The sequence below is a fragment of the Strigops habroptila genome, chromosome 1 (assembly GCF_004027225.2).
Source record: "Strigops habroptila isolate Jane chromosome 1, bStrHab1.2.pri, whole genome shotgun sequence".
NCBI classification, from domain to species: Eukaryota; Metazoa; Chordata; class Aves; order Psittaciformes; family Psittacidae; genus Strigops; species Strigops habroptila.
In genome coordinates, this window is record NC_044277.2 from 43,293,817 (window position 1) to 43,321,445 (window position 27,629).

A 27,629-nucleotide genomic window follows, 5' to 3' on the forward strand; every position below is an offset into this window, starting at 1 on the left:
ATTATAATATGAATCATGGATCATTTAATATAAAACCAGCACAACTGCAAACAGAGCTGTCAAAGTCTGTTTCTCTGATGTACGAGAGGATGAGCTTCCACTAATGAGGCCTGATTTTCCCAGGGCAACCATAATAGTAAAACCTAAAAAAATAATGTGAATACTGTTACTAGTTAATACAGATTGAAGAACTTGGCATTTAGCAGGGAAGTACCTTGGCCTCAGTATTTTCTTACTGAGTTGTAGCTAATGCTCATGGATTAATCAAAAAAGAAAAAAAGAAAGGTCATTACACTCCACAGAAAAAAGAAAAGGTGTGGGGGGAACTGTTCGTATCAGACTGCATATTTCTTTCATGTAGAATGAAACAGGCTATTCCTTTAGGTCACTAAGATGAGAGGGAATGCTGGAAAAAGGGTGCTGCAACCAGAGGCATTGGTCCAAATCCAGCTCTCACTATGTAAAAGGGAAGTCTTCATTAGCTTCAGTAGGATTTAGATCTGCCTTTTCTGTGGCTGTTCTGAAAAGCAAACCAATGGGGTCCAGGGAGGGTTATTGGCAAGCAGTGCTAAGTCAGAACAGTAATCACCAGCGGCGAGAGTCATGGAAGGAGGCAGGCTGTGAGACCTGGAGTCGTTTCCAGGTTCTTGTGCAAGCCTCTTTCATTCCTTGGTCAAGAATGCAGCAGGCAAGTCATACACTCAGGATGAAACCATAAAGGTGTAGTTTTTTTTGGTTTTCAAAAACAATGTTTCCAACTTCCACTAAGTACATTAACATTAATCCTTCGCAAAAGAGTAAAATAAAAGGTTTGTGCTGTGCAGAAGCAAGAGAAGTTGGCAAAGCCCACAGCCAGCAGGAAGTAAATTCAAAAGACTAATTAGAGCCACAGAAACCCTCTAGCCCACCAGAGCCTTCCTTAAAGAATATATTTAGTATTTTAGCAGAATCGCTAATGATTTAGTGCGTGAGCTATAGAACTACTGCGGTTAGTGAGTTAGTGCTCTCATACTGACCGTGAATTGTTGTGAAGCTGATTTACATACTGCTTTATAAGAGAGTGCTCATCAGCCACAGGACTGGCTGCATTAATACCCCCAAGTAACCTGAATGATTCAAACAATGAAACCTTGTTAATACCCCAAAAAGTATACACAGAGAGCAGCGTGTTTAGGCTGGGTTCATCACAATAAATGCAATTTGCAACCATTTAGAAAGGATACTGACTTGACAGTTTGTAAGGTGCTTTTTCTTTTGAATAAAAGCTTGCAAATTAAATTCATAAGAGATGAAAATAAAAATAATGAGAATAAGCTGTCAAGCACTTAAAATCCTGCTAGGTCAATGAAGCAAAAGTTACAAAAGTTTTAACAAACAAGCAATGTAATTGCATTACATAACAGGGTACTGTTAACTCTCAAAAAAGCCAGAACTGAGTGCTGCATCAGGAAACTTTTGCTGTATAAGGATGTAATACTATCCACTTACAAGGAAGTCTGGGTACCTATGGCCAGGGAAAGGATTAAATATCTCCTGCTTTCAGGGGATTCTCCTTTAAGGAGTTCTTCCTTCAGGAGAAAAGGAATTCTAATAGCTCAGGAATCATGTACGTTTAATCCTCGCAGCTAAAGATAGTCAGTTGAATTACTAAAGAACACAAAGGTAGAATAATCAGGAATTTTTCATATGTAAAGAAAAACAAGCAGCACAGTAGACAGTGCTGTGATTATTACTGCAGGTCCCTGGCCTAAATGGCAAAGCATACTTTTGTTGAATAAGACAGGGATAAACAGAAGCAACAGCTACACTCTTAAAGAGCATTCTTCTTAATGACCTGTCCTGGAGAGGCCACAAATAGATTATCCTACCTTGCACATAAAATCCCATATATTCCAACAACAGAAATAAATTTGCTTTTGCAGTCTTACTCTCAGAGATAGTGTATAGGCAACAGATTTGGTCTTGGGGGCTGCTTTGGGACTGCCTTTCAAAATGCACCTCAGTCACATCCAGCAGATACTTGCACTAAGATAACACTGAGAGTTTACAGCTTATAGCTGCTGGTAAGAAAGTTCTTAAATCAAAGTAGCAGTAATAAACCATCTTTACTCTGACATTGCAGTGTGGTATACTGTGGGGTGGGTTTTGGTGTTAAAATAAGTAGCCATGCATACCCAGAGACTGTGTTTGGTTATTTGGGAATGTTGAAGCACTGACACATACAACAGGAACGAAGCAATAAAATACACCCAAGGAAGACATATAACTCATCTTCTCCAGAACAGCAGGAAGTTAATTTTTATGCCACCTTCTCATCAATGTGCATTAGTAGGCTCACATAGATTGGGTGAGACAGCTAGCAAATGCTACACACATATTTTGGCTGTGGAGCCAAAATACTGAGCCAAAATGTACATAGTCAGCTGCAAGCACCTTCCCTTTGGGATTAATGTTTCTGATGACTCTTTTCTGGTTTGTTTGCTGAAGGGTCACCATATTCCACGACTACTCCTTCTCTCTTGTAGCCTTTAATGAAAATCTGAATGGTTTAACAGGAGTAAGGAGGTCTTGCTATATCTAGCAAGCATGAACATGTTTTCTCTTTGTTCCTATCATATCTTGCAGTGCGATGCAGGCATTCCCAGCAGGCAACGGCATGTCCCAGTTCCTATTCCCACAGTGCTGCTACAAAAAAGCTTCTCCTCAACAGGCCATTTTCAGCCCCTATGGGAGGGTGCCTAGCTTGCATGTGAGCATATTTTAGCATGACATAATGGTTCAAATGAGAACTGAAGTTCTGTGTCCTGCTGTGAGGGGCTTGAGGTGCCCTAACTGCAGCTTTCCATCCAGATATCTGGGTATCAGTCCAAAATAATCAAGGCATTTCTCTACTCATGTCTGTTAACTTTGTGAAAATTGAAACCTCCACTGCTGTCATGTAATGCTTTAACATAAATAAGGATAAGAACTCACCTTCTGTTTGCAAAAGGACTTCCTGAGGGAACAGAGTGGGAGAAGAGTGTGTCGTTCATGCTGGTTACAGGTCGGGGGGGCCTAGAAGGCGGCAAAATATCCAGTTACAAAATTCTGTACAAAAACCCCTACATCAGCAACAGTATTTACAGAGAACTGAATGAGCTTCTTATTTAAAGTAACATTACTACTTGTTCTTCCGCTTTAAGTAGCAATAATTCGAAATGAAAGATGCTGTGTTTTTAAGCAGAAGTTGCTAAAAACACACCATTACTTAGGCCCAGAAGGAAATAATGCTTTTGTGTGGTCTGACGTGAGTTTTAAGCAACTTGCTTGATTTTTCCCCTGCTTTGGCACAGTATCAGTATGCCATTTTTCCTTTCCAGAGCTTGTAGTCCAGGGTGCAGCCACTGCTTTGAACCAGCTAGGCTGAGCACTGGTAGCAGGTTTGCTGTGCCAGCACAGCGGTCTGCAGGGGGTAACTGCCAATAAATTACACATCTTTTCATGAGCTTATCCCTGGCGCTAAGCTCCATGCTACCAAATCCACACAGTGACCACAGTGTACCCATAGCCCTCAGAGTCCCATAAAATACGTGTAGAACTAAACCAGTTTAACTGCAAAGCGTTTTAACTGGTATATCAAACCCCAAATCAAAATTTAAAATAAGTATCTAGTTTCAGAAGATTACCATTAATAATGCTCGTTTTATTATTACATTCTTTATTTCATGCTCTTACTAAAAATTAAATAAGGAATATTTCCTCTGCTTTCTTTTATTGTCTACTCTTAAAAAATATTCTGTGCATAATTTTTCCTTCTGTATCCATTAAGGAGGAATTTCCCCTTCTTAATGGATGTCTTATTCAATATTGGGCAAAAGATACAGACACTATGGAAAAACAAAAAAAAAAAGTTATTAAAATCACAGAGTTTTAAATCAGATACGAGCAGAACCTAAAGCCATACATAATTCAGCCTAGATTTCAAGTTGGTTAATATCCTTTTTAAGCTCTGTGAAAGATCTGTCCTGCTTTCCGAATTCTGCAGATGTGCAAATCAAAATATAGTAGCCACCTGCAAAATATTCACTGGGCTCCAATTGTGCATGAGAATGGGTCATCCAGACCATTTGTAAGAAATGAAGAAAGCCCACTCTGCAAGGAAGTGAACTATTACTATGTGTTTTCTTTCCTATTTTGTAACTCTTAGAAAATTAGCATAAATGTGGTCTTTGACAAGTCAAAATGGATATATCAGCATGCCAACACCACACTGGTTTAAAAAAGTTTAAAATGCAGGATTTGGCATGTTATTTATTTATATGAAAATACAGTTTTAGCGTAACCCTGCGTCTGCAGACCCACTTGAAAAACTTCAGTTCTGGTCAGTCACGAATTTGAGAAGCAGCACTTTGTCCTCTACGTACTTATGGAGAAGTGTTTAAATGTTATTTTTCATGGACTCCATCAGAGCTAGAAATAGCTTGGATGAGGCCACGAGTAGAGCCAATCCACAGGAAAGGTCATTGTTGTCCTGAGTCTTGAATTACAGAGATTTGAAAATAAACTTCAAGAGAATACTTAGAAACTAATTTCATTTTAAGGGTATGCAACTAGTATTGTGCTGCCTGGGAACCATAAACTGGTAACTGACATAGGAGCAATAGTTCACACCAACTACATGTGACTACTGCATTTTTCCTTCTCTCAACACAATCACTGGCCCATGAACACGTTCAAAAACTACTGGGAACAGGCTGGGGTTTCTGAAAGATGGGTCCAACCCTGGGCTGTGGAGTCCTAAACAGCAGAGAAGAAGGGATGAGAGGCTGGTTCTCAACATTGCCCAGAGAAGGAGGCAGGAAGAATGCCCCCTTACCAGAACTTGGGCTCTGCTTTGCCTTGCACCAAGTCCACCTCTGCTGAGTAGGAAGTGGGTGCCATGTACTTCAGTGGGCACCCACGGACTTCAGCGGATTGCCAGATATACACACTTCAGGTGAATGTCTTCTGTAAGTTTTATCTCAAAATAGGCGTGGAAGGGAAAAGTTTCTAATGCCCTAAAGAGCTCTTCCCTTTCACTGTCTCTGTATTCAAAGATGTTATTTATTTAGTTCTGGATTTGGGGGGGGGAAAAAACCCCACAGTTAAGGAATGGTAATAATGAAATTATCACATTTTTTTCCAAGCTTCTTCCTCCAATAAGTGTACTAAAGAAGAAAAATACTTACCAAGTATCTCTTTAGCAGCCAAAATGAAATGGAAAAGAGATCATTAATTAAATTGTTGGTTTAATACGTATATGGTCTAAGTAGTGCATTGGACATACTCCATTCTTATCACCCTGCTTCTGCAAAAAGCATGAAAGCCTCTACGCATAAAAGGTCACTGAACTATTTACATATGCAGAGTTACTCTTGGGTACAAATGTCTACAAACTCCAAGGCTTTGCTAAGATTTTGTGATTAGCATTAGTTTGTCAATTCTCATATGAAAAAAACCTGTATTAAACTAATACAAGCTTCCCCAAGGCAAGTTTCTTAATGGCTGATATCCACTGTCACTTTCCTCAGGTTCAGCTCAAATATCAAATGGATGTTCAAACATACATCTACAGTGGTGTGATGTAGTAACACAAGAACAGCAGACTTTATGGTAAAGCAAAGGAAAACCCAGGTATTGACTATAAATGCGTATCTTTCTGAGGTAATTTCTTAACTTCTGGAACTGAGTAAGCTTCCTGATAAAAGTAAGCTGATGATAATCAATATTCCTCAAGGAGGTAGAAAACACTTAATACTATTGAAATAGGCTACGTAACAAATGCATGTTACGGCATAACACATACCCACAGTAATAAACCAAATTAAATAAGAGGAATTTTCCAAAGTGCTCTATGCCCGTCTAACCTCTTCACACTGATGTCAAAAATAATGTGCCCACAAGCCTCAGATGAAAACAAAGTCAGGCAGGTGCAGAATGCATTTGAAAAATACCTCCATGATGCACTGCCATTTGTTATCTCTGCAGTCTGGTGCTTATTTTTTGTTGCCAAGCTTATGCATAGAAAAGAAAAATGATCCCTCCATTGGTGGGAGAAGTTTCTCCATCAGGTTAATGACACCTTGATAACTACTTCTCTAGATAAGCCTTAGATGTGTTTCTTGCTTAACTGAAAATTCTGTGTGGCACCAATAGAACAAAAAAACATGCGGTCTTTCTGTCTGGTACTACTCCAGGATGGAAGAACGATGAAAAGGAAAGGCTGTATAGTAATGCAGAGAGTACTTGTCCTCATTTAAGCTAGCAGCTAAGAAAAGGATACTGTTTTGTTGCCAAAATCCTTCCATTTAATGCACATATAAACCCCTTTCTGCTTGGATTCCTGCCCAGAGCTGTTTCTCTCAACTTCCATTATGTTCAAAAATAAAAATCACATCAGCAAGAAGATATTCTCCCTGAGGTACTGTACCATATCTCTCCCCTCAGTTAATTTATATGAATTATGCTATAGATCATGCTATCTCCACAACTTACAGGTTTTCCACTCATGTATCATTATAGCCAATATATATGGCCAAGTTACATCACCTTCCATCTATGAATATAGAGAAACTATCATAAAACAAAATAGATGCTCTCACATCCAATCGCTCTAAATTATGTCTATATACTTAAGAAGAAAGGAAGGTGTTAATTTCACAGCAAAGAATTGGAACAGATCCTACTCAATTATGGTACCTTCCTCTTGCCTTGCCTAAGTGCATTTAATCCATTCACAGTAGCCCAGTTTTCACTACCTGTTATCTTATGACATACTCCCAGGCCCCCAAGGGTGTGCAGCCAACAGGGAACAGAGGCTTCTCTTTCAGTTTCATGCTCCCTGTCTCTTCCCATTTCTCGTAAGGATGGCCAAAATCTGTCCTGTGAAATTATCACTGAGTTGCCAGCAGAGCCAGGCTTTTATACCACACACAGCAGTGCGATAGCTCAGCAGATCCAACTCTGGATGATCTCTTCCAAAGAACACCCTCCCACTACACCTCCATAAAGAGGTGCAGGGATTTTAACTGACAGTTGAGTGCAACAAGGATTTGGCACTACATATCTGTCAGAGGTACCTTGGGTCTGAAGAGCAGACCACTCTTTTATGCCTTGAAAAAGTTCTGCTATAACCACGCAATGACCACCACCACGATTTAGCCTTAAAATATCAGGTAGGCTAAATGAACTTTCCAGGTGTCACGCAATGCACAATGGCAGGCGGACTCCTGCCCTTAAAGATGCTACATGCAAACATTTAGTACTGACAAAAGTAAATATCTATAATAATTACAGACTGGAATAGTTCCAGCAGCCAGTAACACAGATATGCAGCCTGCAAATGCAATTTCAATGAATGCTGCCTGAAATGCTTCAGTAAGGGCCCCTGGGAAGATGGTTAAGAAAGGTATCTTCTTAAGAAATGTATCAGGATAAAAGAAATACTTTAAAGACAGTATATTTGGAATATTTTTTGACGTTAATTTCTTTGCAACTTTCTTCCAATCAATGTCTTGATTCTTCCTGAATTCTATGGAAAATGTAACTGTTTGGGTTTTGGTTTTTTTTTTTTGAAAGGACCCAGGAAGCAAAGGTAAACCAAACTGATAAATGAGAAAATCCAAGTGACTGCCACTATGGGCAGTGCACATGCTTTAGGAAAAACTCCCTGGTGCCTCATGTCAAGACATATGTGTGATACACTGAAGATGAGAGTCTCTAGATGACAAAATTAATGTTCTCAGCATGAATACATCCCAAAGTGCTGAAACTCTATGAAATTGAATAGATTTGAGGAGAATGGGGACATGCCAACATTATGTCCCACTATTTGCTTATATAAGTCACACCAGAAGAACATTTTTATACTAAATACCCCAATCAGCAAATTTGCACTTGTGATGCATTGAGCTTGATACGCCACAGCTGCCTCCTGTTTTGTTCAGAGCTATAGTATCTACACTCATTGTAAGCAACTCCTACAACAAAGCTTATTTTTTCTACAGCACACAGATACTTACACAATATGAGCCAGGTTTAGAGGTTTTTCAGGCTGGTCAGGGAACATTGGGTGCAAAGGTTCACGGCTGGAAGCACAGCTTAAAGACTTGCTAAGTGCATTAGTTAGCTTCTTAGCAGGTGATTTCTGGGAGGAACAAGGAAGGTATAGGTAATCTGGACAAGTAAGGTGCATACTGTTTCTGCTACAGGAAGCACAAAACAACAGGAAGCTCTACAAGCTTACATATCCATTGACTGACATCCCCCTCACCTCCCTCCCACCCCAAGAGTCTGGTAACGCAAAGACTGCTCAGTTTGGTGGAAAGATTACTCTTACCTTCAGGTGCCTTTAGACTAGGCTTGGAGGGAATATATCTATATGGACAGATGCAGTTGCCATGGCTTCTTTGACATGCTGCACTCAGGTAGTACTGAATGAAGGACAGCACAAAATAAGTGTTGCCTGGATTGGAGCTGGCTCATACCTCACCATCTTGGGAGTGCAAGAACAACAAATCTGTGTATGTCTGTCCATGTAGATACACTGTATGGGAACCATTCCTTTCCAGCTGTGGGCCAGGCACAAGGCTGCTATATTCCTTTTCCTTGCTACTATTTTCCTCCTCAGCTCCAGCACCCTGTACTGTTTAGCTGCTGTTATAAAGCTCCTCTTCCACCTCCCGTGGCTGCTGCAGCCCCTGTCACACTAGGGAGTGGGAAATTTGAGACACATGCACGGTGGGCATTGCCCCCCCATGGTGACAGCGTGCCAGAAGAGGCTGATGTACTGTCGCTGTCACCAAAAGATGGGGAGGCTCTGTGTCACAAGCATGCATGCTTTTCACCATGAAATCCCATTGGCAAGTCTAAAAAACACCAATAAATCACTATTTTCTGCTTTCTATTTTTGTTTGGATGCTCTTTACACTTGAAACACATTCTTAAGAAAGGGCTTGGAGATCCAAAGTGCCTTTTAAGGTGTGTGAGAGATCTTCAGGGAATCCAGCTCACCTCTCTGGGATTCTGCCAGTAAAACAGGGGTAGTGATCCTTGCACTGCCTCCTCCCTCCAAAACACAGCTCTATATGCTGTAATTTAAAATTCTTTCTGGAACTTAAAAGAACTGGTATTGTATTTGTGCACACACATCCTGCATCGACTTAGGACTGTAATCAAGATAAAAATGAAATATTTCTATTACAGAAATATGTAAACTTCAGGCTTTGTCTTTTTCATTATAAATGTGATTTCACTCTGAAATGAGAACAATTGAGTTCCACTGCACCCATGAACACCTGTAATCTGCATGTGGAGCTTGATACAGATGCATTATGGAGAATGCTAACCAGGTTTGAACAAATGCTAATGAACGCTACAGAAAGGCAATTTCAGACTTGAAGTAAAACATTTGTTTCTGACAAGGAAACGTTTGAAACCACTAGGCATGTAGTCATGTTTTTGCCTTCTGCTAGGCAGAAATTTTAAGTTTTCCAATTACTTCCTACCTATAATTACAGCTCCCTGGCTACAGCAAAAAATGATTTTATAGCACAGATTGCTGTTAGGAATGGAGTCAGAGCTACATAGCGGGCACTCTCCTATTCAGAGACTAAACTCAAGCCATTCATGTCTATGCAACAAGTAGCAATTAGGACCCGCAAAAACAATTACAGACCCAGATCTGCTGGGATGAAGCACAGGGCTGTGTGACTTGCATACAGAGCAAACCACATCAGTTAACCCTTGCATGCTCCACTAACAGAAAACCAGACATTATAAAAGTGTTAAGCTTCAAAAATTTGTTAAAGAAATACACACAAAGTGCTGTACAAACGTGAGTTGTCGCTTGATGCACAATTCTCCTTTTTTGTAACAATATACTTCTGTAATGTTTGAGATTAGTTAGGATTTTTCTGCCTGTCTCTGGATTTGAACCCTGAAAGACCGGGATGCTCGTTGACCAAGGGCTTCTGCTGGGGGTTTGCTCCAGACTGTGGAGAGCTTAGCCCCCAGGTCTGATGCCCTTCAGAGAAGCTGAATGTAGCTGTTGATAACTTCTCTTTCAGCTTAGAAAAAACATTGAAATATTTTGTTTAACGATGAAAAGACTGAAGTGTGTTTTTCTCTACAGTAAACACTACTGTGGATCTAAGCCTATGACCGTGCTCAAATCCACAGTGCCAGGACCATCTCAAATGCTATGCATATGCTGCAGCCACTCAACTGAAAACATTGATGAGTGAGCATTAAGTATTCATAATTTCATTTACATGTAGCCAAACAGAGCAAGCCAATGATGATTTTACCGTGAGTCCTGTGGGAATGGGAGAAGCTGCTGCGAGCCCGGTGCCCTGCTGCCAGCCCCTCCTGCGCTGCCCTTGCTGCGGCACACACCGTCACAGGTGCCCCAGATCCTCACCCAGAAAGCACCATTCCCACCTCCGTGCTCTCCTGAAGGCTCCCAAGGCTGGAGCCTCCCTGCTGGGATGGCCAATCCCAATCAGCAGCCCTGCTCCCAGCCTCCCTGTGCGGGATGGCTGCCAGGAGCTGTGGCCAGGGGCTTCTCTGCTGGCTGGAGGGCAAAGCAGTCGGCAGCGAGGCGCGAGCCTTCCCTTACCCATGACGTGTACTCTTTCATTTGGTGCTGGTTGCTGTGGGAACCGCTGGCATGGCCCCTCCAGAAGCAGTCTTGACAGAGCTGGTAATTGTGACACTGCTGGCAGCGGTAGCGAAACCCCATCATGCTCTCGCTGTGGCAGTAGGAACACTCGACAGGGTGGAAGACTGAGCAGGAGAAAGAGACACTGAGCCATAAAACAAAGCAGAGAAACCCCTGGCAAAATTTTACAGACAAAGCCCCGAACTGAAGGGTGAATCCCTTCTTTGTTTCTAGCATCTGATCTGCAGCATCAGATGCTGCCCACACCTTTGACCTGCGAAAACTTGAGTAAGCTGCCCAGCAAACTGTACTGAGCCCCAGGCAACACTTCCTACACTGGGCACCAAACCCTTCACCACTTCTGAGCTGATGCCTGCACCCCCGGCTCACAGTTGTGAAAGATGTGTTCAGTGTCTAACAGAATACATGATAGAGGAAATTCATACCTGGGAAAACCCACTGCACCCTTCAGCTGGTGGAAAGGAAGGTGTGCAGCCATTTTTTGGTGATACAAGGAGGAGGAAAATATATGTCTTCTTGTACTAAAGAAATCCCTCGTCCACTAAATCCTCCCTTCCACTGGGGGAAGCTGAATGTTTTGCTGTGCTGTGAGGAGCTAAAGCGATGTGCCTTGGAGAAGTCAAACTCAGCTGTTTTATTACGGGAAACAGAGAAGTGTACTTAGGCATGTTGTCTCTTAATTACTGCTGTCTCATCTGTACAACTGGCAGCATTTAGGTACCTATATATGGAGCTGAACACTTAGCTTTGGAACCCCACATCTGGAAAGCTAGCCACTGAAAGGATGTGTGGTCCTGTTCTCTGTTCCATTCAGAAGCAGAGAGTAACAAGGATGCAAGCCACTGAGCATGCTAAGGCATCAATCAAGACATTCTGAAGCCCTTTTCTGGCAATAGTGCAATTTTGGTTCCTCTCTCCTCACAGCATGTACCCAATTTACCCTGGGGTACTGAATGTTTCCTTGTTCCCAGGCACCTTCTGCTTTTCTGTCATAAGGTTCAGTCTGGGAGGATTTGGATCAATGCTGAATGTTGTCAGGGTTTTAATTCCTTGCCAGAATTTTGCAGCAGGAAGGGTTAGTGCTCTAGGCTAGGAAACTGTGAAGCTGGGGAGGGACAGGGATGTGATGACAAGAGCTGGAGGAAGGTGGGGTAGATAGGTGGCTTTGCAGGAACATCGTCTTACCCACCTTGGTGCCTTTTAGTGGATGAGGGATTTATTTAGTACAAGAAGACGTATATTTTCCTCCTCCTTGTATCACCAAAAAATGGCTGCACACCTCCCTTTCCACCAGCCCCATTTTCTCTTTGAAAATATGGTATAAATACTTCTATTGCCTAACAGGATGAGTATATATGATCTTTTCTTCCTCCTGCTCCCCTCCCCACTTCTTTTTCCCTGCAGCATCCCAGAGATTCAGTTATGCTAGAGGTAAACCTTCAAGGGAGCCACAACACAGGAATATTGAACAAGATCCTTACACAACAACCTCTCAGACAAAATACTGGGCTGGGAAATTGTTCACAAAAAATCTATTTATGTACATTAATATTTTTAAGTTTTTCGTACAACTTCCTCCATTTTTAAATCTTCCTTTTCCTAGATTTAAAGGGTTAGAATAATGACTGTCAGCATCATTGCCTCCTGATGATCATGAGCAAGAAATGCCACATTAGGAACAAGTACACCCAGATAAATAAGGCAATAAAATGGCATTTCTTGTCTCATGGTGGTTTTTTTCCTTTTATTGTCAGTGCTGGTTCTTCTGGATAGCAGAAGTTGGCTGCATCTGAGCTGGGGAACTTCTCCAGACTTACATGAGGAACTGTACAGAGTTTCTGAGCTGCAATGTGGTGCTGCACACAGTGAGGTGAGATGAGGTGCACAAGCTTTCTAGCTCTGACTCTGCACTTTCAGTGTGGCAGCACCTTCTACAGAAGCAGTATACGAAGGGTTTGGTTGGAGGACTACATCTGTGAGTCTCAAGAAGCTGGAAGGCTGAGGAAGACGTTATTACCCAGGGACATGTCTTAAAATCTGTGGTGTACTCATTCTGGGGAAAGAACCCTTGAGGAGAAAGAGGCATCTCACAGTTAAAACCTCATCTTCCATACAAGCAAAGGATAAGGACAGATCCAGAACTTCCTTTCAAGAATATATTGTTCTAGAGTGTAGGCTTAGGAGGAGATCCTTCATAAGGACCTTTTGGTTGGTATTTTGCACTGCACTGGACATCTCCTGCCAAGAATATTGCATGAACGGAAACTGCCAAGCTGTTCCTTCTCTGCTGCCATATGTCATAGCTAATAAAAGTTGTGGCCTTGATGGTTTATCAAATGTAAGCATGTGAATAGATCAGGTCCTACCACTCTTTGCTTATCCAGAGCACAGGAGGAGAGGACATGGTCAGGATAACTTCCTGAGTATAGCAAAAATGAAGTCAAATTCCTGGCTTAATGACCAACAGGATTCTTTAAACATTTTACCAGTGACTGTAAGAAGAGCACATGGAGTCAATGAACCCAGCACAGCAGCTCCTGCAAAACCATCTACAGAGTGAGAAAAACATCACACAGAAGTTTACTCTTGTAACTGTTTCTTGGCAGCAGCTCTTACTTACCATTTTCAACATTTGCCAGTCGATGCAGAAGTGGTAACCACACTAGACACTGTGGTGGTGGATCAGACATGAGAGTATCCAAGAAAGTGTTTAATGTGACTTTTTTCTGCTCAAACAAGCAAATAAACATAAAAAAAAAATCAGTAATTAGACATTCCAAAATGATTTTATCTTGTCCTTACAGAAACACTTGGGAAAGAGTTTCAGAGTTTGCTTGCAGCCCTGGCTTACTAAAAAAAATATGTGGTACAAGCAAAGCTTTTCTGGACTATTTTTTGTAGTTAAAATGTATACTGCTGATGAGTGGGTTGGATACACCTAGCTCCCACTCACTTCAAGAGTATCATCTTCTAAAATCAATGCCTGAAGGTGCTTTGTGAATAAGGTTGGCATTCAACTCCTCATGTTTTCATGTGTTTTGAGTTACCAAATAATGAGTACAAGTGCATGTAGGGTATCACTATATATTACCAATTTTCATATGAAAAGTCACTGCAGAGAATGACCGATGGCTCTCCAACAAAGAAAATGAAAGAAAATAATGACAAGGGAGTACAATTTCAAACCAAATATAGGGTAAGGACAGACCATTGCAGGCAATTGTGTTACTGTAATTTAAGAAACTATGCTTGTCTGTTGAATGATGGTAACTAGTTACATGTGAGGTCTGATTGTGGGATGTTGTGTTTGCATACACTCAGGGACCGCAACTGTTCCTAAACTCCCCACAACTGTAAGCATGCCAAGATTTATGCCCTTTTATCTTTCAAAGAGATTTAAACTCTAAAATATCCCTGTTGATTTTCAAAATGAAATCTAGGGCCATAAGTTTCTGAGGTGTCTGGAAAAAGTCATTACAAATCTTAGTTCATTTGGGTTTTTTTAGACCTATAGGCCCAAGATATCTCCACCATAAATACTTGCTCTTTCCTATGTAGTATACTGGTCACATACTAAAGTACACACCTACTGGGTGGTCAAGGACAGAGAGTCCTTAAGAAATCAGCAACTGAGCACTCTTTTAAAATAAAATTAAGATGCAAAAATACTGAGCCCCGTTGAGAATGTGTGAAGATGTAATTTATAGACACACATCTTGAAGTAGCATCCCCATATCCAAAGGGATTGCTAAATTTTCATATCTGATTGCATAAGCTACTGCTTTAACTTGCTAAAGAACTGTGGTTACCCCATGAGGAAGCAAAACATCAGCTATGCAGTGACATGTATCATCTCAGTGTGTTGCAGAATGCTTTTAAGAGCTGAGATTTCCAGACTGAGTGTCTGTGCTGTATTTATACACAATTGCCACCAGATGTAAAGAAAATCATTATTTCTCTTACACACTGAGTAATCAGTGTAAAATATCTCACTCTCTAACAGTCTCAAGGTGGAAATACTGCAAAATACTGGGAAATATATAAAGATATTTGTCCCTAGGAGAAGAGAAAATATTCAGGCTAGTTGCAAAAATGGTCTTGATTCTTTAATGAACAGAAATAGCCAGAATATGAGTTCTAAATCTCACTGAAATACTACCTTTTCCCACTATACCTGCAGTATGAAAATCCAATCAAACAGCAACCACCTGCTTGTTGTATGAATTATCTTCCCACCCATGGAGAGTGGATAACCACTTCCCAGAGAGGCATCCCATGCTGTAAGCATCAGCCCACCGAAAAGGATCTTTCTTTTGGAGATTGCCTGTGAAGTTTGGTATGGCTTTGCTGACCAATGCCACCAGCAAATGCCTGTGCTGTCTGCATCAGAAATGAGAACAGGAGGAGAAAAAGCAGAACGAAGTCCAGGAAAAAAAGGGTCCTCCAGTGACCCATACTGCACAGCTGAGTATTCCTAAGTCTTCCCTCTGTGCTTGAAGGGGGGTAAGTTGGCAGCAAACACACAACCGGTCTAAATAAATAGAGGTGAGACAAGAACAGCTCTTCCACATTGCAGTAGGCTTTTGAGTGCTGCTATAATTTAAAGCCTGATTTGCACCAGATAAAGCAACTTAGCTTCATTGACAGCTTTATGGGTCAACCCTTCTGGTGGTCACTGATTTTCTGGATTAGAGAGAGCAGTACCCCTAAAAGGACACCAGCAGAGCAATTTCCATACATTTTACAAGGCATATTTTCCTCCTGCAGTTTTTTTTCAGCTGCTGGGAAAGTTGAAACTGAAAGCTGTTTTCTAAATATACGCTACATGCAGATGGAGTCTAGGTTTGTGGAATAACACTTAGCCAAGTGCTAAGAAAATGAAGTTAGCGTCTATCTTTTCAGTTTGGGATAAAAAAAGAGAAGTAAGAAGTGTTTTTTATAATAATAACAACAGATATTAATACAAATACCATATAACAACACATTAATCCTACCTATGGGGAAAGTGGTGGCAATAAAATTACTTTTTGAGCCACATATTTGCATTCTGAAACATTAAGTCACTTGCTCTGGCAATTCCGTTCCATGAATTTGCTGATGAGGAAACACTGTTGTTTCTATTTTGAATAGCCATTCAACCTAGCAGTGCTTCAGAGATGGAGGAAAATACAGGGTTTGATCAAGTGAACCAGTACAATGGGGAACAATAAAACATTTCTGCAACAGAAAAAGTCCTTTCAGATGCAAATTGAAACGGATTTGACACTGTGAGCAGAAGATCATTCCCAGAACCTTTTCCTTCCCTGAAATTGAGCAATCTGTGTATCAGGGGGCTGAAAGGTAAGCAAAAGTGAGTTCCATACTGAGAACAACAGAGCGAGTGCCAAACTCATCCCAAGGTATCAACTTCTGATAATGCCAAGTGCAATAATACAAGATTGTGAAAGAACAACCTACTGTGTGACTAAGATTGTAAATATAATTTATCACAGTGCTACAGGGATATGTTGAGTCTCATTTCAAAACTCTGGTACACCCCTCATGAAGACGTAATGAGAATCACATAAAGTCAATTTAAGTGAAATATTAGACTAGATTTACAAGAGTACCTGGCTGCCTAAAGATGCAAACCAGCAGCTTCCTAAATCTACATTATTCAGAGACATAACTCTTGTTAGCTTTAAGTGGAGAAAGTGAAGTAAACCACCTGATGCCTGTTCGGAGACTTTGTTTCTTAAGGTACCTTAGTACATCTGGTCCACTCATTTAGATGCAGTGTCAATGAAAGTGCCATTTCTGATGGATGCTTAGACAGAAAATGAGGCCTGAATGACATTTTTTCAAGAAAATAAATTGCTTTTATAATCTTTAATAATAGCATGTCCAACATGTACAGAATCACTCACAGAATGGTTGTGGTTGGAAAGGATGTCTGGAGATCATCTAGCCCAACCCCCTGCTAAAGCAGGTTCACCTAGAGCAGGCTGCACAGGATGGAGTCCAGGTGAGTTTTGAGTATCTCCAGAGGGAGACTCCACAACCTATCTGGGCAGCCCGTTCCAGTGCTCTGTCACCCTCCACGTAAAGTAGTATTTTCTCATATTCAGATGGAACTTCCTGTGTTTCAGTTTGTGCTCATTGCCCCTTATCCTGTTGCTGAGCACCACTGAAAAGAATCTGGCTCCATCTTCTTGACACTTGCCCATAAGATATCTGCATACATCAATAAGATCCCCTCTCAGCTGACTCTTCTCCAGGCTAAACAGTCCCAGCTCTCTCAGCCTTTCCTCCTGAGATGCTCCAGTCCCCTAATTGTCTTCATTGCCCTCCGCTGGACCCTCTCCAGTAGCTCCTCCAGTTCTTTCTTGAACTGCGAACCCAGAACTGGACCCAGTACTCCAGATGGGGCCTCACCAGGGCAGAGTAGATGGGTGAAAGGATCATCTCACTTGACCTGCTGGACAAAGCCTTCTTAATTGCACCTCAGGACAGCACTGGCCTTCTTGGCCATGAGGGCACATTGCTGGCTCACGGTTAACTTATTGTCCACTAGGACTACCAGGTCCTTCTCTGCAGACCTGCTTTCCAGCAGGGCAGCCCCTAACCTGTACTGGTGCACAGGGGTGTTATTCTGCCCCAGGTGCAGGACCCTACACTTCATTAGGGTTCTCTCTGCCCAACTCTCCAGCCTGCCCAGCTCTCACTGAATGGCAGCACAGCTTCCTTGTGTATCAGCCCCTCCTCCCAGTTTTGTATTATCAGCAAACTTGCTGAGGGTACACTCGGTCCCTTCATTCAGTCCCTGATGAATAAGTTGAACTAGACTGGACCCCTACTGACCCCTGGGGAACACCGCTAGCTATGGGCCTCCAACTAGACTCTGTGCTGCTGATCACAACCCTCTGAGCTCTGCCATTCATCCAGTTCTCAATTAATTTCACTGTCCACTCATCTAACCCACACTTCCTCAGCTTACCTATGAGGCTGTTAAAGGAGACAGTGTCAAAATCCTTGGTGAAGTCAAGGTAGACAACATTCAATGCTCTCCCCTCATGCACCCAGCCAGTCACTCCATCATTGAAGGCTACCAGATTGGTCAAACATGATTTCCATTCCCCCTTGGTGAATCCATGTTGACTACTCTTGATAACCTTCTTTTCCTCCACATGCAAAGCTTGAATGCACTTTTGCCGTGCAAGAGCACTCTGTTATTGTTTTAACACAAAACTATTAAAAGCCACTTCACTATGTAAATTCTTCAACATAAGATGAAGCACTGTTTTAAGTCTCCCTCTGTGAAACAAGACTAGTTTCACATATGCAAAGACTACCATTTAAAATTATTTAGATTATTACATAAATGAATTTTAACAATGCCTTTCAGTTGACTGGAGCACTTATTGATTAGTGATGAAACTGAGGGAAAACAAAATATTAGACTCTATTTTGCATGAAAATGACACTATTCTTGCTCAATTCAACTTATTTATTCATCAGTATTCAGTTAGTGAAAGATAAAGAGAATGAAAATACCACTTTACTTAGAACATTTTCCCAGTTTCACTGTCTTCCCTTACTTTATATTTATGGAATTATATAGTGTGATGCGTGGCAAAAGCCAGAGGAATTCTCTTCTCCCCTGGAGAAGTGGACAACCAGCCCCAATTATGGGATCTTTTGAAGTGCTAGGTGTTAGGTGCAGCCAACATACTGTACTCAGTACACCTACAGTCTGGCTAGTTGTGGAAAAATCTCGTATTTTCTTCAGAATTAATTCATTGCTTTCCAGACCCTATCTCACTGATGTTATCTGTAAGAGACTAGGGATTTTCTAATACCTACTGACTCCCATTTTCAATAAAGGCTTAAGGCAATTTTCTTCTCACTTGTAAAATTCTTATGTGTGTATACCATCACTTGGAAAATATGTAGTTTGATTTTTTGGTAGGATTTGAGCTTTGTATGGAGAATATATACTCATATATGTCTCATATAGTCATATATAACTATATGCTCATGTAGTCTCATATATGCTTATAGTAATAACAACTAACTGAAGTGGAGGATTTGCATGTCTTGGGGTATTTATATCACCTAAATGTAAGTATTTACCTTAGGTGCTTAATCTAGGACGTTAGTCTCCTCAGGCTCCCTAATTCTGGAACATGTAAGTTAAGATGCTGCTCTGAATCACTTTCTGACTAATCCTCTCTTTCATTCATGGTTATACGGGGAACCTATAGAGACTAGCTTCCAATTGAAGGCACCTAACCTACGTGCCAGAGATAAGGAAAGTGGACCTTCCCTCTACCCAGCCATGCATTTCCTGGGTGAATACGCACATATGTGTAAGAGAGCAAGAAACTCTTGGCCTGCTCAGAGGGGTGATTGAGATCCTGTGTCTAGGATGCTCACTCTTCATTTACCTGTTGCGAGAAACAGGATTTTGCTGATTGCTCAGTATAACCAAATGAAGGCCCTTCAAAAACAGCAGTGGGCAGCTTGAGAACCTCCCGCAGAAACATGTCGTATCTGCCATAAACCATCACTCCGCTGGAGTCAGAAATCATTGAGAAAATATCTGAAGGGGGGAAAGACAAGAAAAAGACACAGCAACTTCAGTGAGAGCTACAGATTTGGTCTGAATTCAGTATCATCTGATTGAACCACAAGTGTTAAACAACATGGTCTGCTTATGGAAACCTCCACTATTACTGCATCTTGAATTATAACCCCTCTCAATAGAAAACAAAGAGAATCATTTACATATAAAGTAGCTGATTTTGATATTAAAATAGTCCTTTTTTATTTTTTCATTGTGTGTGGTCATTTTTTTAAGCAAAGTCTAATGCATGGCATGAGGCAGTAATTTAAGCAGATAAGAAAGATCTAATTTGACAAGATGCACAACATCAGCTTTTTGCCTACTGCCAGCTTACCATGCCAAATCCAAACCTTGACAATGAGATAATTAAGTCAGTTGCTATTGTTTTGGAGACACAAAGCACTGAAGGTCTTCCAAGTGCATTACTTTTCACTCTTCTCCAATTTTTTTCTTTTTTGTTCATGTGTAAAAATATTGCAGTTTTATTACTGCAGAGATGCACGTTTCTCAGCCTTCACTCTTCCCCTTGTTTAAAGTTATCCTAAGCTTATCAGGGGATCATAGACTAAGGGACATTTATCATTCTTCAGGGTGTCATGTCATCTGCTTCACTCACCAGGAATGTGGAAGGGAAATTCTGACAAAAGGACCCTGGGACTGTTGACACGAAAAATCAGCATTGTACTCCAGCTTTCCACTGGGCGGACCCTGCTCCTACTCTTAAAGGAGCCTAGGGAACAGTGTTCAATTTATACTTTGTAATTTAAGTTCAGTCTGTATTTGAGTTTTGACATAGAAATAATATACTAAAATATGGCACCAAACCTAGAAGATTAACTTAATACCTGGGATTTCTACTTGTCTAATCAACTGCAATTTATAAACTCAATTTTCTTTGGCTGTGGTAAAGGGCTCAGAGGAAACTGAAGGTTGATATTAATCTTTTGCTCAAAAAGTCAAAATGGTTTTCTGTACCTGAGCTACAGACATCATAGCACTAAACAGAAAGACTTTCATTGCAGCTACAAGTAAACTGTGCCTTGACTATTGGGGAACTGGGAATAAATCCTGTGAAATGAGAATCTGTTCTCCAAAATACATGGCATTACTATATATGCTATGGGAAAACTATAAATTGCATATAAATATATTGTACTTCTAAGTGTGAAATGAGAAATGTTATTAAAAAAAGTCTGAAGAAATTGCTAAATGATGCTTCACGATGTTGAACATTTGAGGCACTTACCTGTACTCTGAATTCAATCATCCCCCCAAAAAAACCCCGAAACTCCACCAATCAGAACCTCAAAATATGCAATTTGGCTTCAAAAATATGAAGTCTGGTGTAAAGTTAAGACAAACATTTAGCAGGATTTACTTGGAGATATACACAGTGCAAATCCCAAACCCAGCCATGAAACTATAATTTATCCTAATCCCCTCTTTTTCTACCTGCATTGTTTTTTTTCCAAGTACTACAATGGTTAACATGTAAAAAACATCACCCGAAAGACTTACATCTTAATTTGTCCATGATTTTTCCTCCACAAAGAGTTGCCAAGGCCATTTTGACAGCAAAAACGGAAATTTTACCATGTCCTTCCCTGTTCAAAAGTAAAGAGTAGACATATTTTATATGTCCATTTTATAACATGGACCACTTTCCTTTTAAAATGCATATAATTGACATCACATATTGTAATGCACACTGTAAGTGGACTGACATACAAAGAAATAAGACCTTTAAAATCAGTTTGTTTTGTAGGAACACACATCACTACATTGTTCTGTAAAGATCTCAGAACAGATTTATTATGCATATGAAGCTCGGTATTAAACTGTTTATCTCATTATACACTAAGGTGATGATCATTACTGCTATTTGTGCTACAGTAGCACTGGAAGGCACCCATCACACTCATGGTGTCCCTATACTAAGTGCACTGTGTATCTTTGTCCCTAGAAGATTGCAAAAATCAACACTGGGAGCAAAAGTGAAAGGGCTCACATGATTGTACAAGCTGCATATTGTACCTGTTAATAAGGCCTGACAATTGCCTTTTAAATGATACACCTGGACTCTCATAAACCTTTAAGAAGGGGAATATACCTGCATCCAGAATAAGCAAAGGACATTTCTTGAGATGTATAGAAGAGTCCCTGGTTTGTTCAAGTTGAGGCTATGCCTGGATCTCTCTTTTCAACTTAAAATGTGTAATGCTGCTAAATGTCAAATGCACACAGGAGTATGCCTTGGGGTAAAAAGATGTATTTTTTTCTGCAAATCCATTCGCTTTCAGGCAAAAATAAAAGACTTCTTTTTTTTTCTCCCTGCAAGGATCAGACCATACATTGTGCTCTCAGGACGCTCTGTTCACCTTTAGCACACTGCCAACTCTTCGTTCAACTGTTTTGAAGCACTCAACGGCTTAACTCTATTGATCCTCTTGCTATCTTCATTCTCCCTCTACAGTCAGAACAGTGATCACCTGCCATTATAGAAACCTTGGTATATTCGAGCTGTGTGAGTAATACATCGCTTCACACATTGCAAGGCACTCTTAGCTCTTAAAACACCTATCCTCCCAGTTTAGGTGAAACTAAGTCCAGTGTTGACAGGAATGGCAGAACGAAAATGCTGTAATGTCCAGTCCCTTACCAAAGATGAGAATGAACATGCTTTTGTAAGTTCATCTGCTTTTTAATGTCCTTTTTTTGGCACCCAAATGGTGAAATGAGTTTTTATTTTGAATTTTCAGAGTCTTACTATAAGGCAGTAAGAGTCCACAGTTGCACTGGAGCAACTTTTATCTATCATCCAATCTCCTTAGCATTACTTAATAGCCTCTTATATGCCTGTTTAACGACATCAGTGTGAACACATCATCATGCTTTAAAAAAGAGACAGTCAACCAGTATTTGTGACCTCAGCAAAACGGCACCCATGTCTCCTTCTAAATGCTACTGATAGGGCTAATGATGGGAACAGATAATAAAGCTTTGTGTCATTTTTTGGAAGTAGAGTTTCTGCGACTTTCAGACTGTATCAGGGAACACTACATTTGTAAGAGACTTCTGTTAAAATATATATAATTCTGTCTTATATGAGATAGTATGACTGCACTGGCAATAGCTAAACATTAGAATATAGAAATATAGCTCTTTATCAATATTTCTGAAATTACTCTGTTGATTGTCACTCATAATTCTAATGAAAAAAATCAGCACTAAAAGATAAACTGATTCTGGAAAGCACAGAGCCTGTGACTTTCTCTCTCTGCTAACCACAGACAAGACTAATAGAGTAACATACACATATATAGTAGCCATTAATGGCATACTCATATCAGTACATTAAAGCATGCTACATGCTTTAGCTTTATGTTCATTAAGTACTCAAGACTTTAGAAAACGAGTCAGTTCCCTAAGCTTGGCTAGCTAATAGTCTTTAAAGTTCGGTGAATGGGATTTAGTTCTGCATCAGTGTAACCCATGATTCTAAGTATTAATTCTAAATATTCTTAACACTCATTTAAAATTCGGCTTTTTGTCCCAAAACCAGCTAGAGATACAGACAAAAAGAAACAAATTCGTTCTTTACTATGTTCTTTAATCCTGCCTTTCATGCACGTTTTCTTTTTCACTACATTGTGTTCTCTTTGACTGGCTTCATAAAATCAAAACCACAGTATAGAAATTTCCAGTCTTCTCTCTTTCTGTTGACTGGATTCTAATTTGTGTAAACCAGGAACTAGCACTGCTATGGCTGAGAATTTGCTCTTTTTAATTCTTTTTGTGTGTGCTACCCTTTAGACCTTTGGGAGCTTTTCTGCACTGTTTAATCATGAGGCTTTCACCTGCCTTTAAAAGAGTTGCTATACTTAAGAAAAATAAATGCTAAGTGGAAGCAACAGTGTTATTAAGAAGCAACAGAAGAACTAGAGGAAAAAATAAAGCCCATGTGGAAGTGCTTCAGATTTAGATTATTTTTCCCAGTAGGTTTAGTTACATTTACTAATAGGATTATATTTTTGAATGGCAGACACATATCAACTGGCCTTCAGCTTTCTACCCCAGAGCCATTGGCTTGTCCCATACTCTAACAGTTATGGAACCCAAACAGAAAAAGAAAAGATTTCATTTATCTCTTCAATCTCTCCATTTGAGTTGATTAGTTTTGACACTGCATTTTGTATCAGTCATTTGTATTCATAAAAGCATCACTAGAGCCAGTATAAATTTGATTTGCCCTCCAAATGTATACATCTGTCTATGTGGGTGTGCATACATATACACATATGCATATATAAATATATATGACTGATAAACAGACAGGGTAATGGGGTCTAAGACTTGCCAATATCATCTGGATCCCGAAGTGCCCTAAGCTATATCTAAGCACTACAGATGCCCTTGACTGGCAGCACAGGAGCCCCATAGTGTTTGCTGTGTAAAAGCAAATGCTGAAGCAGTGGCTTACAGCAGCATGAAGGAAGGTATCTATTGGAGTCAGTGCTCTGTGAAAGAAGCTTTACGCTGGTTAATGCAAAGAGGTATACATTTTACTGGTGGAAACAGGAGAGGCCAGAAAATGTTTTGATTTTTTATAGCACCTCTCTTACTGAGATTACTCTTCAGATCCCTATAGAAAAGCACTAGAAGCATAAATGACGCAAAAGCAAACCTTGAAGGTGATGTGCACTTAGCAACAACACAGGATGGAGTACTTAGGAAAGGCAGTGATGGACAGGGCTTAAGGTTATCTCCTGCTGCTTGGGGAAAAAAGGGCAAAAAATAATACATGCTTTTAAACACCAGAACAGAGCAGAAGGTTTCCTCTTCAAATGCATGGCTGCAGAGAGAGACAGGCTCTCCCCAGAGCAAGGAAGCCCCATGACTGCCTGATAAAACCCGCAGACGATAAAAGGCTAAGTCCAGCTCCAGGGCCCAAATTTGCCTTCCTGGTCAGCAAGGAGAGTGATATCAAATGGATGACACTGTGTCAGGATCTGTAGCAACAGTCATACCGAGGCAGCCATATAGTGGGGAAAGCTATAAAGAAATAATATCACATCTTTTGAAATAGCAAATGTGTCCCATGAAATGGACATGGAGAATATATGATTTTTCTCATTAACCAGGCATGAAGTGGTGCTCCCCCAATGCTGCTTCAAGTTATCTTTTCCAAAAGTAATGAAATTTCTTCGGTTACTTGTGGGCCTCCTGCTGCTCACCTGAATCAGGGCAGCCAATTCCAAAATGTCAAAGGCTGTAATTACAAAGCCCCATTTTCACAAATAGGTTTCAGAGAGGAAATTTTATTGGAATTAAGCAAAATTCTTTCATTTAGGAGAGCAAAATGCATAATGACCAAAATTCTGAAATACATTTTTTTTGTTAGACTTCCTTCATAAAACTAGCTGGCCTGTATTGCTTTCAGTGATCAGCCAAGGTGGAGAAGAGAGGGAATTAAAACACTCTACAGCTCTGAATGGATGGGTGAGAAAGCAGTTATACTGTCAAAACAGACAAAGAACATCTTCATGTATTGAACTCAGTATGATTCAAATGTGCATTTGATTAAAAAAAGATGCGAATATTTCCTCTATTCTTTGTTGAAGTCAAGCTCCTCCAGCCAGATTGGGTCTGTTTCATAGCCCAGATCTCACAGCTCCATTCCTAGGACAGGTATGTCAGGGAACAGAGAAAAATCAGCTGTTTTCTTGTCAGGTAAACCTTGCAGCAGGAGTAGCTGTACTGCAATACTGAGTCAGTGCTGAAGATGATCTAGCACAGAATATTCTACAGTCTGTTTAAAAAGAGTCTTTTTGGGAACAGCTCGATTGAATGAGGCTGATGTTCCACCTAACCCCCTAGGCTTTGACACTGGCCTGGGATGAACTTTGCAGAGAGGTCTGAACTTGTCATCTTTTTATAGTACTCATGTGCCAGTGAAGGAAGTATGCTGTTATTTAATAAAGCCAGTTAATCACCTTGAAGCAAAAGCTATTGCCCGATTTTAATGTGCAGTTAAAAATGCAAATCAGGCATGGTTTTGTCCAGATTTTTTAAAGTCTGACCACCTCATTCTGCTCACTGGTTGTTGGGGTCCTCTGCCACATGATGCTGACTATCACACACTAATGGCAAATTACTTGGAGCAGCATTTCTGTTTGTGAATTTTAACTGTGTTGACTTGCAGTTTTATAAGGTCGCACTTTAGTTTTAGCTTAGCATGAAGGAAGATCGCACTCAGTGCCATGTGAAATCTTATCTACTATAATTTTTCCCCACTTTTTCCTCCCTTCAGGGTTAAGCAGGCTAATGAATCCCCAAGGCTGTGAAAAATGCATATAAAAACTGGGATGAAAGTTCAGCACAGGCAGTGGGCAAGCTGGCCCACATGTCACAGCATTGCACTGTGGTTCCTCTTAAGTTTTGCTAGTAAGGTTCTAGGTCCTGAGAAGACATTATTTGTTTTAGGCCTAGGGAAATACTCCCTGCTAGAGGGCAGAGAAACCTGCCAGGTTTTCAGCAGGCTATACACGAAGGAAGAAGCTCTGTTTAAAGCTGGGAGGATCTTCAGCCAGCACAGTACATGTGTGGCAGTATATATTTAACTAGAACTAAATAAATGAGGCAGTGGTAGGATTATTAGATTATAATTACACACTAACTTGTCCCCGTGGTCCTTTCATATATGTTAAGTCACAGACTCCATTTCTCTACTCTCTTTCTTTGCGTTTCAAATGGGATACGAGAAACTGCACAACCTTTCCTGGACCTGCCCACATAACAGCAGGAGCAGCCATCGCTCTGCATAGCCACAAACACCAAAAACATCTATGATCACTTAGAACAGCTGTCTCATTTATACTGAAGAGCTATTTGGTCTAGGTCTACTGTTTTGGTCTTAAAAGCTGTTCTGTTTTTATTTAGGGTTTTTTCTGGTTTTGTTGTTGTTGTCTGCATTCATAGAATCAAATGTGATCATATTAACATTCATTCGCAAACATGAAAAACAATTCCTCAGTAGCCACCTAGAAATTTGGAGAGCATTTCTGCAGGCCAACTGTTTTCTTAAAATACAAGACTAAGAAATAGAGTGAACCCAGACCAAAGATAAAAGGATCATTTTAGGGGTGACTGTCATGATTTCAGCATGATTCATGCAGCTGGTAACCCCCTTTTTTCATCAGAAAAGACTGCAGGCAATTTAGTTTAACTGTCCAGTTTCTATAAATGGGGAGAGAGTGAGAAAAAGACTTCATCCTGCTCAAGATCCACCCCCTTTATGCAATGCATTGCTTCCCTCTGAGCGTGGAATCACAAGATAAGACCTCGATCCTCCTTCTACTGACTTGTAGCCTTCAGTGGAGGACCTTTCTGCTGCTCTGCAGGGGAGGGGAGGGAAGAACGCAACATGGGAAGCAGAGACATCAGCTCTGGTTAACCCCAGCAGCTCTCACACTGTTCCTGTCGCATACAGAGTCACCTCCCTCCCTTTGTTTCCCAGAAACAGGGAAATCTGGACCACTACTGGTTGCTAAATCATCACCCAACCCAAAACATCAATAGTCTGAACCACACTGAATGGTAGGGCACATTCTGAGAATCAGATAACCTATATCTCTGTATCTCCTATTACAGTAAAGAGAGATCTAGTTGACACGCATCTTCATGAAGCCTGAACTTAGATATTTCAGCCTGCAGCTGAACCTCATCCCAGATGTTCGGTGCATTTAAGATGGGGTGGTAGGCAGCCAGTCCCTATCTCAGACCCCAGAGCTGTGAGCCTCTTCCTGGGGTCCCTTAGGTGTCTCTATCCTTCCGGGAAGCGTATCCTGTGCACCCTGCTTGGAGTACACAACAGACTGAGCTGCTGCTTGGCAAATAGAGTGAGGGTTACAGCCTCCTCTCCCCTGGGAGGGCCTGATGGGCACCCAGAAACAGCTCACAGCCCACAGTACATGGGACGTTTTCGGGGAAAGCGAAATCTTACCCCTTTAAGCACATTCTCTCTTTTTTTACAGGGGAGTAAATTCCTCTCCTCCATTTTGCTGCAAGGAGCCTTGACATCTAGCTGAGATCTTTACCCCTTTACAGTGAGCTACAAAACAAGCACATTATTGCAGGTCTTGCTTCCATAGTCTTGGGTCTTTTGCTGTGTTTGCTTGCAGCATGCAGCATGCAGCATGTGGGAAGCAGTCTGCTTGCAGCATGCAGCAATGCATGTGTCTGGCCATTTTCATCGTCCTTCAGTGTTCTTGTCACAGCCACAGTGGTATAAATTAAAATGCCTGTTCCTTCTTTTATTGCCCTTGA

At 40.8% G+C, this 27,629-nt stretch overlaps 1 protein-coding gene across 19 annotated transcripts in view; it reads right to left on the reverse strand.

The window, feature by feature from the left end:
• Nucleotides 1-27,629, reverse strand: part of DTNA (dystrobrevin alpha) — a 228,091-nt gene that overhangs the window by 42,065 nt on the left and 158,397 nt on the right. For 8 of the 19 annotated variants that reach the window (XR_003990953.1, XM_030482832.1, XM_030482849.1 and 5 more), the window contains 8 exons: nt 20,823-20,908; nt 19,126-19,280; nt 13,320-13,425; nt 10,637-10,803; nt 8,040-8,164; nt 5,208-5,216; nt 2,974-3,054; nt 1,017-1,106 (listed from right to left, as the gene is read on the reverse strand). Coding sequence is in view for 18 of the 19 variants with exons in the window: in XM_030482832.1 (XP_030338692.1) it covers nt 1,017-1,106; nt 2,974-3,054; nt 5,208-5,216; nt 8,040-8,164; nt 10,637-10,803; nt 13,320-13,425; nt 19,126-19,280; nt 20,823-20,908 (819 nt within the window). In the remaining variant the exon portion in view is untranslated. Of the gene's footprint in view, nt 1-1,016; nt 1,107-2,973; nt 3,055-5,207; nt 5,217-8,039; nt 8,165-10,325; nt 10,594-10,636; nt 10,804-13,319; nt 13,426-19,125; nt 19,281-20,822; nt 20,909-27,629 lie in introns of those variants that run through there. The other 11 variants (XM_030482866.1, XM_030482858.1, XM_030482903.1 and 8 more) reach the window with 5 other exon arrangements.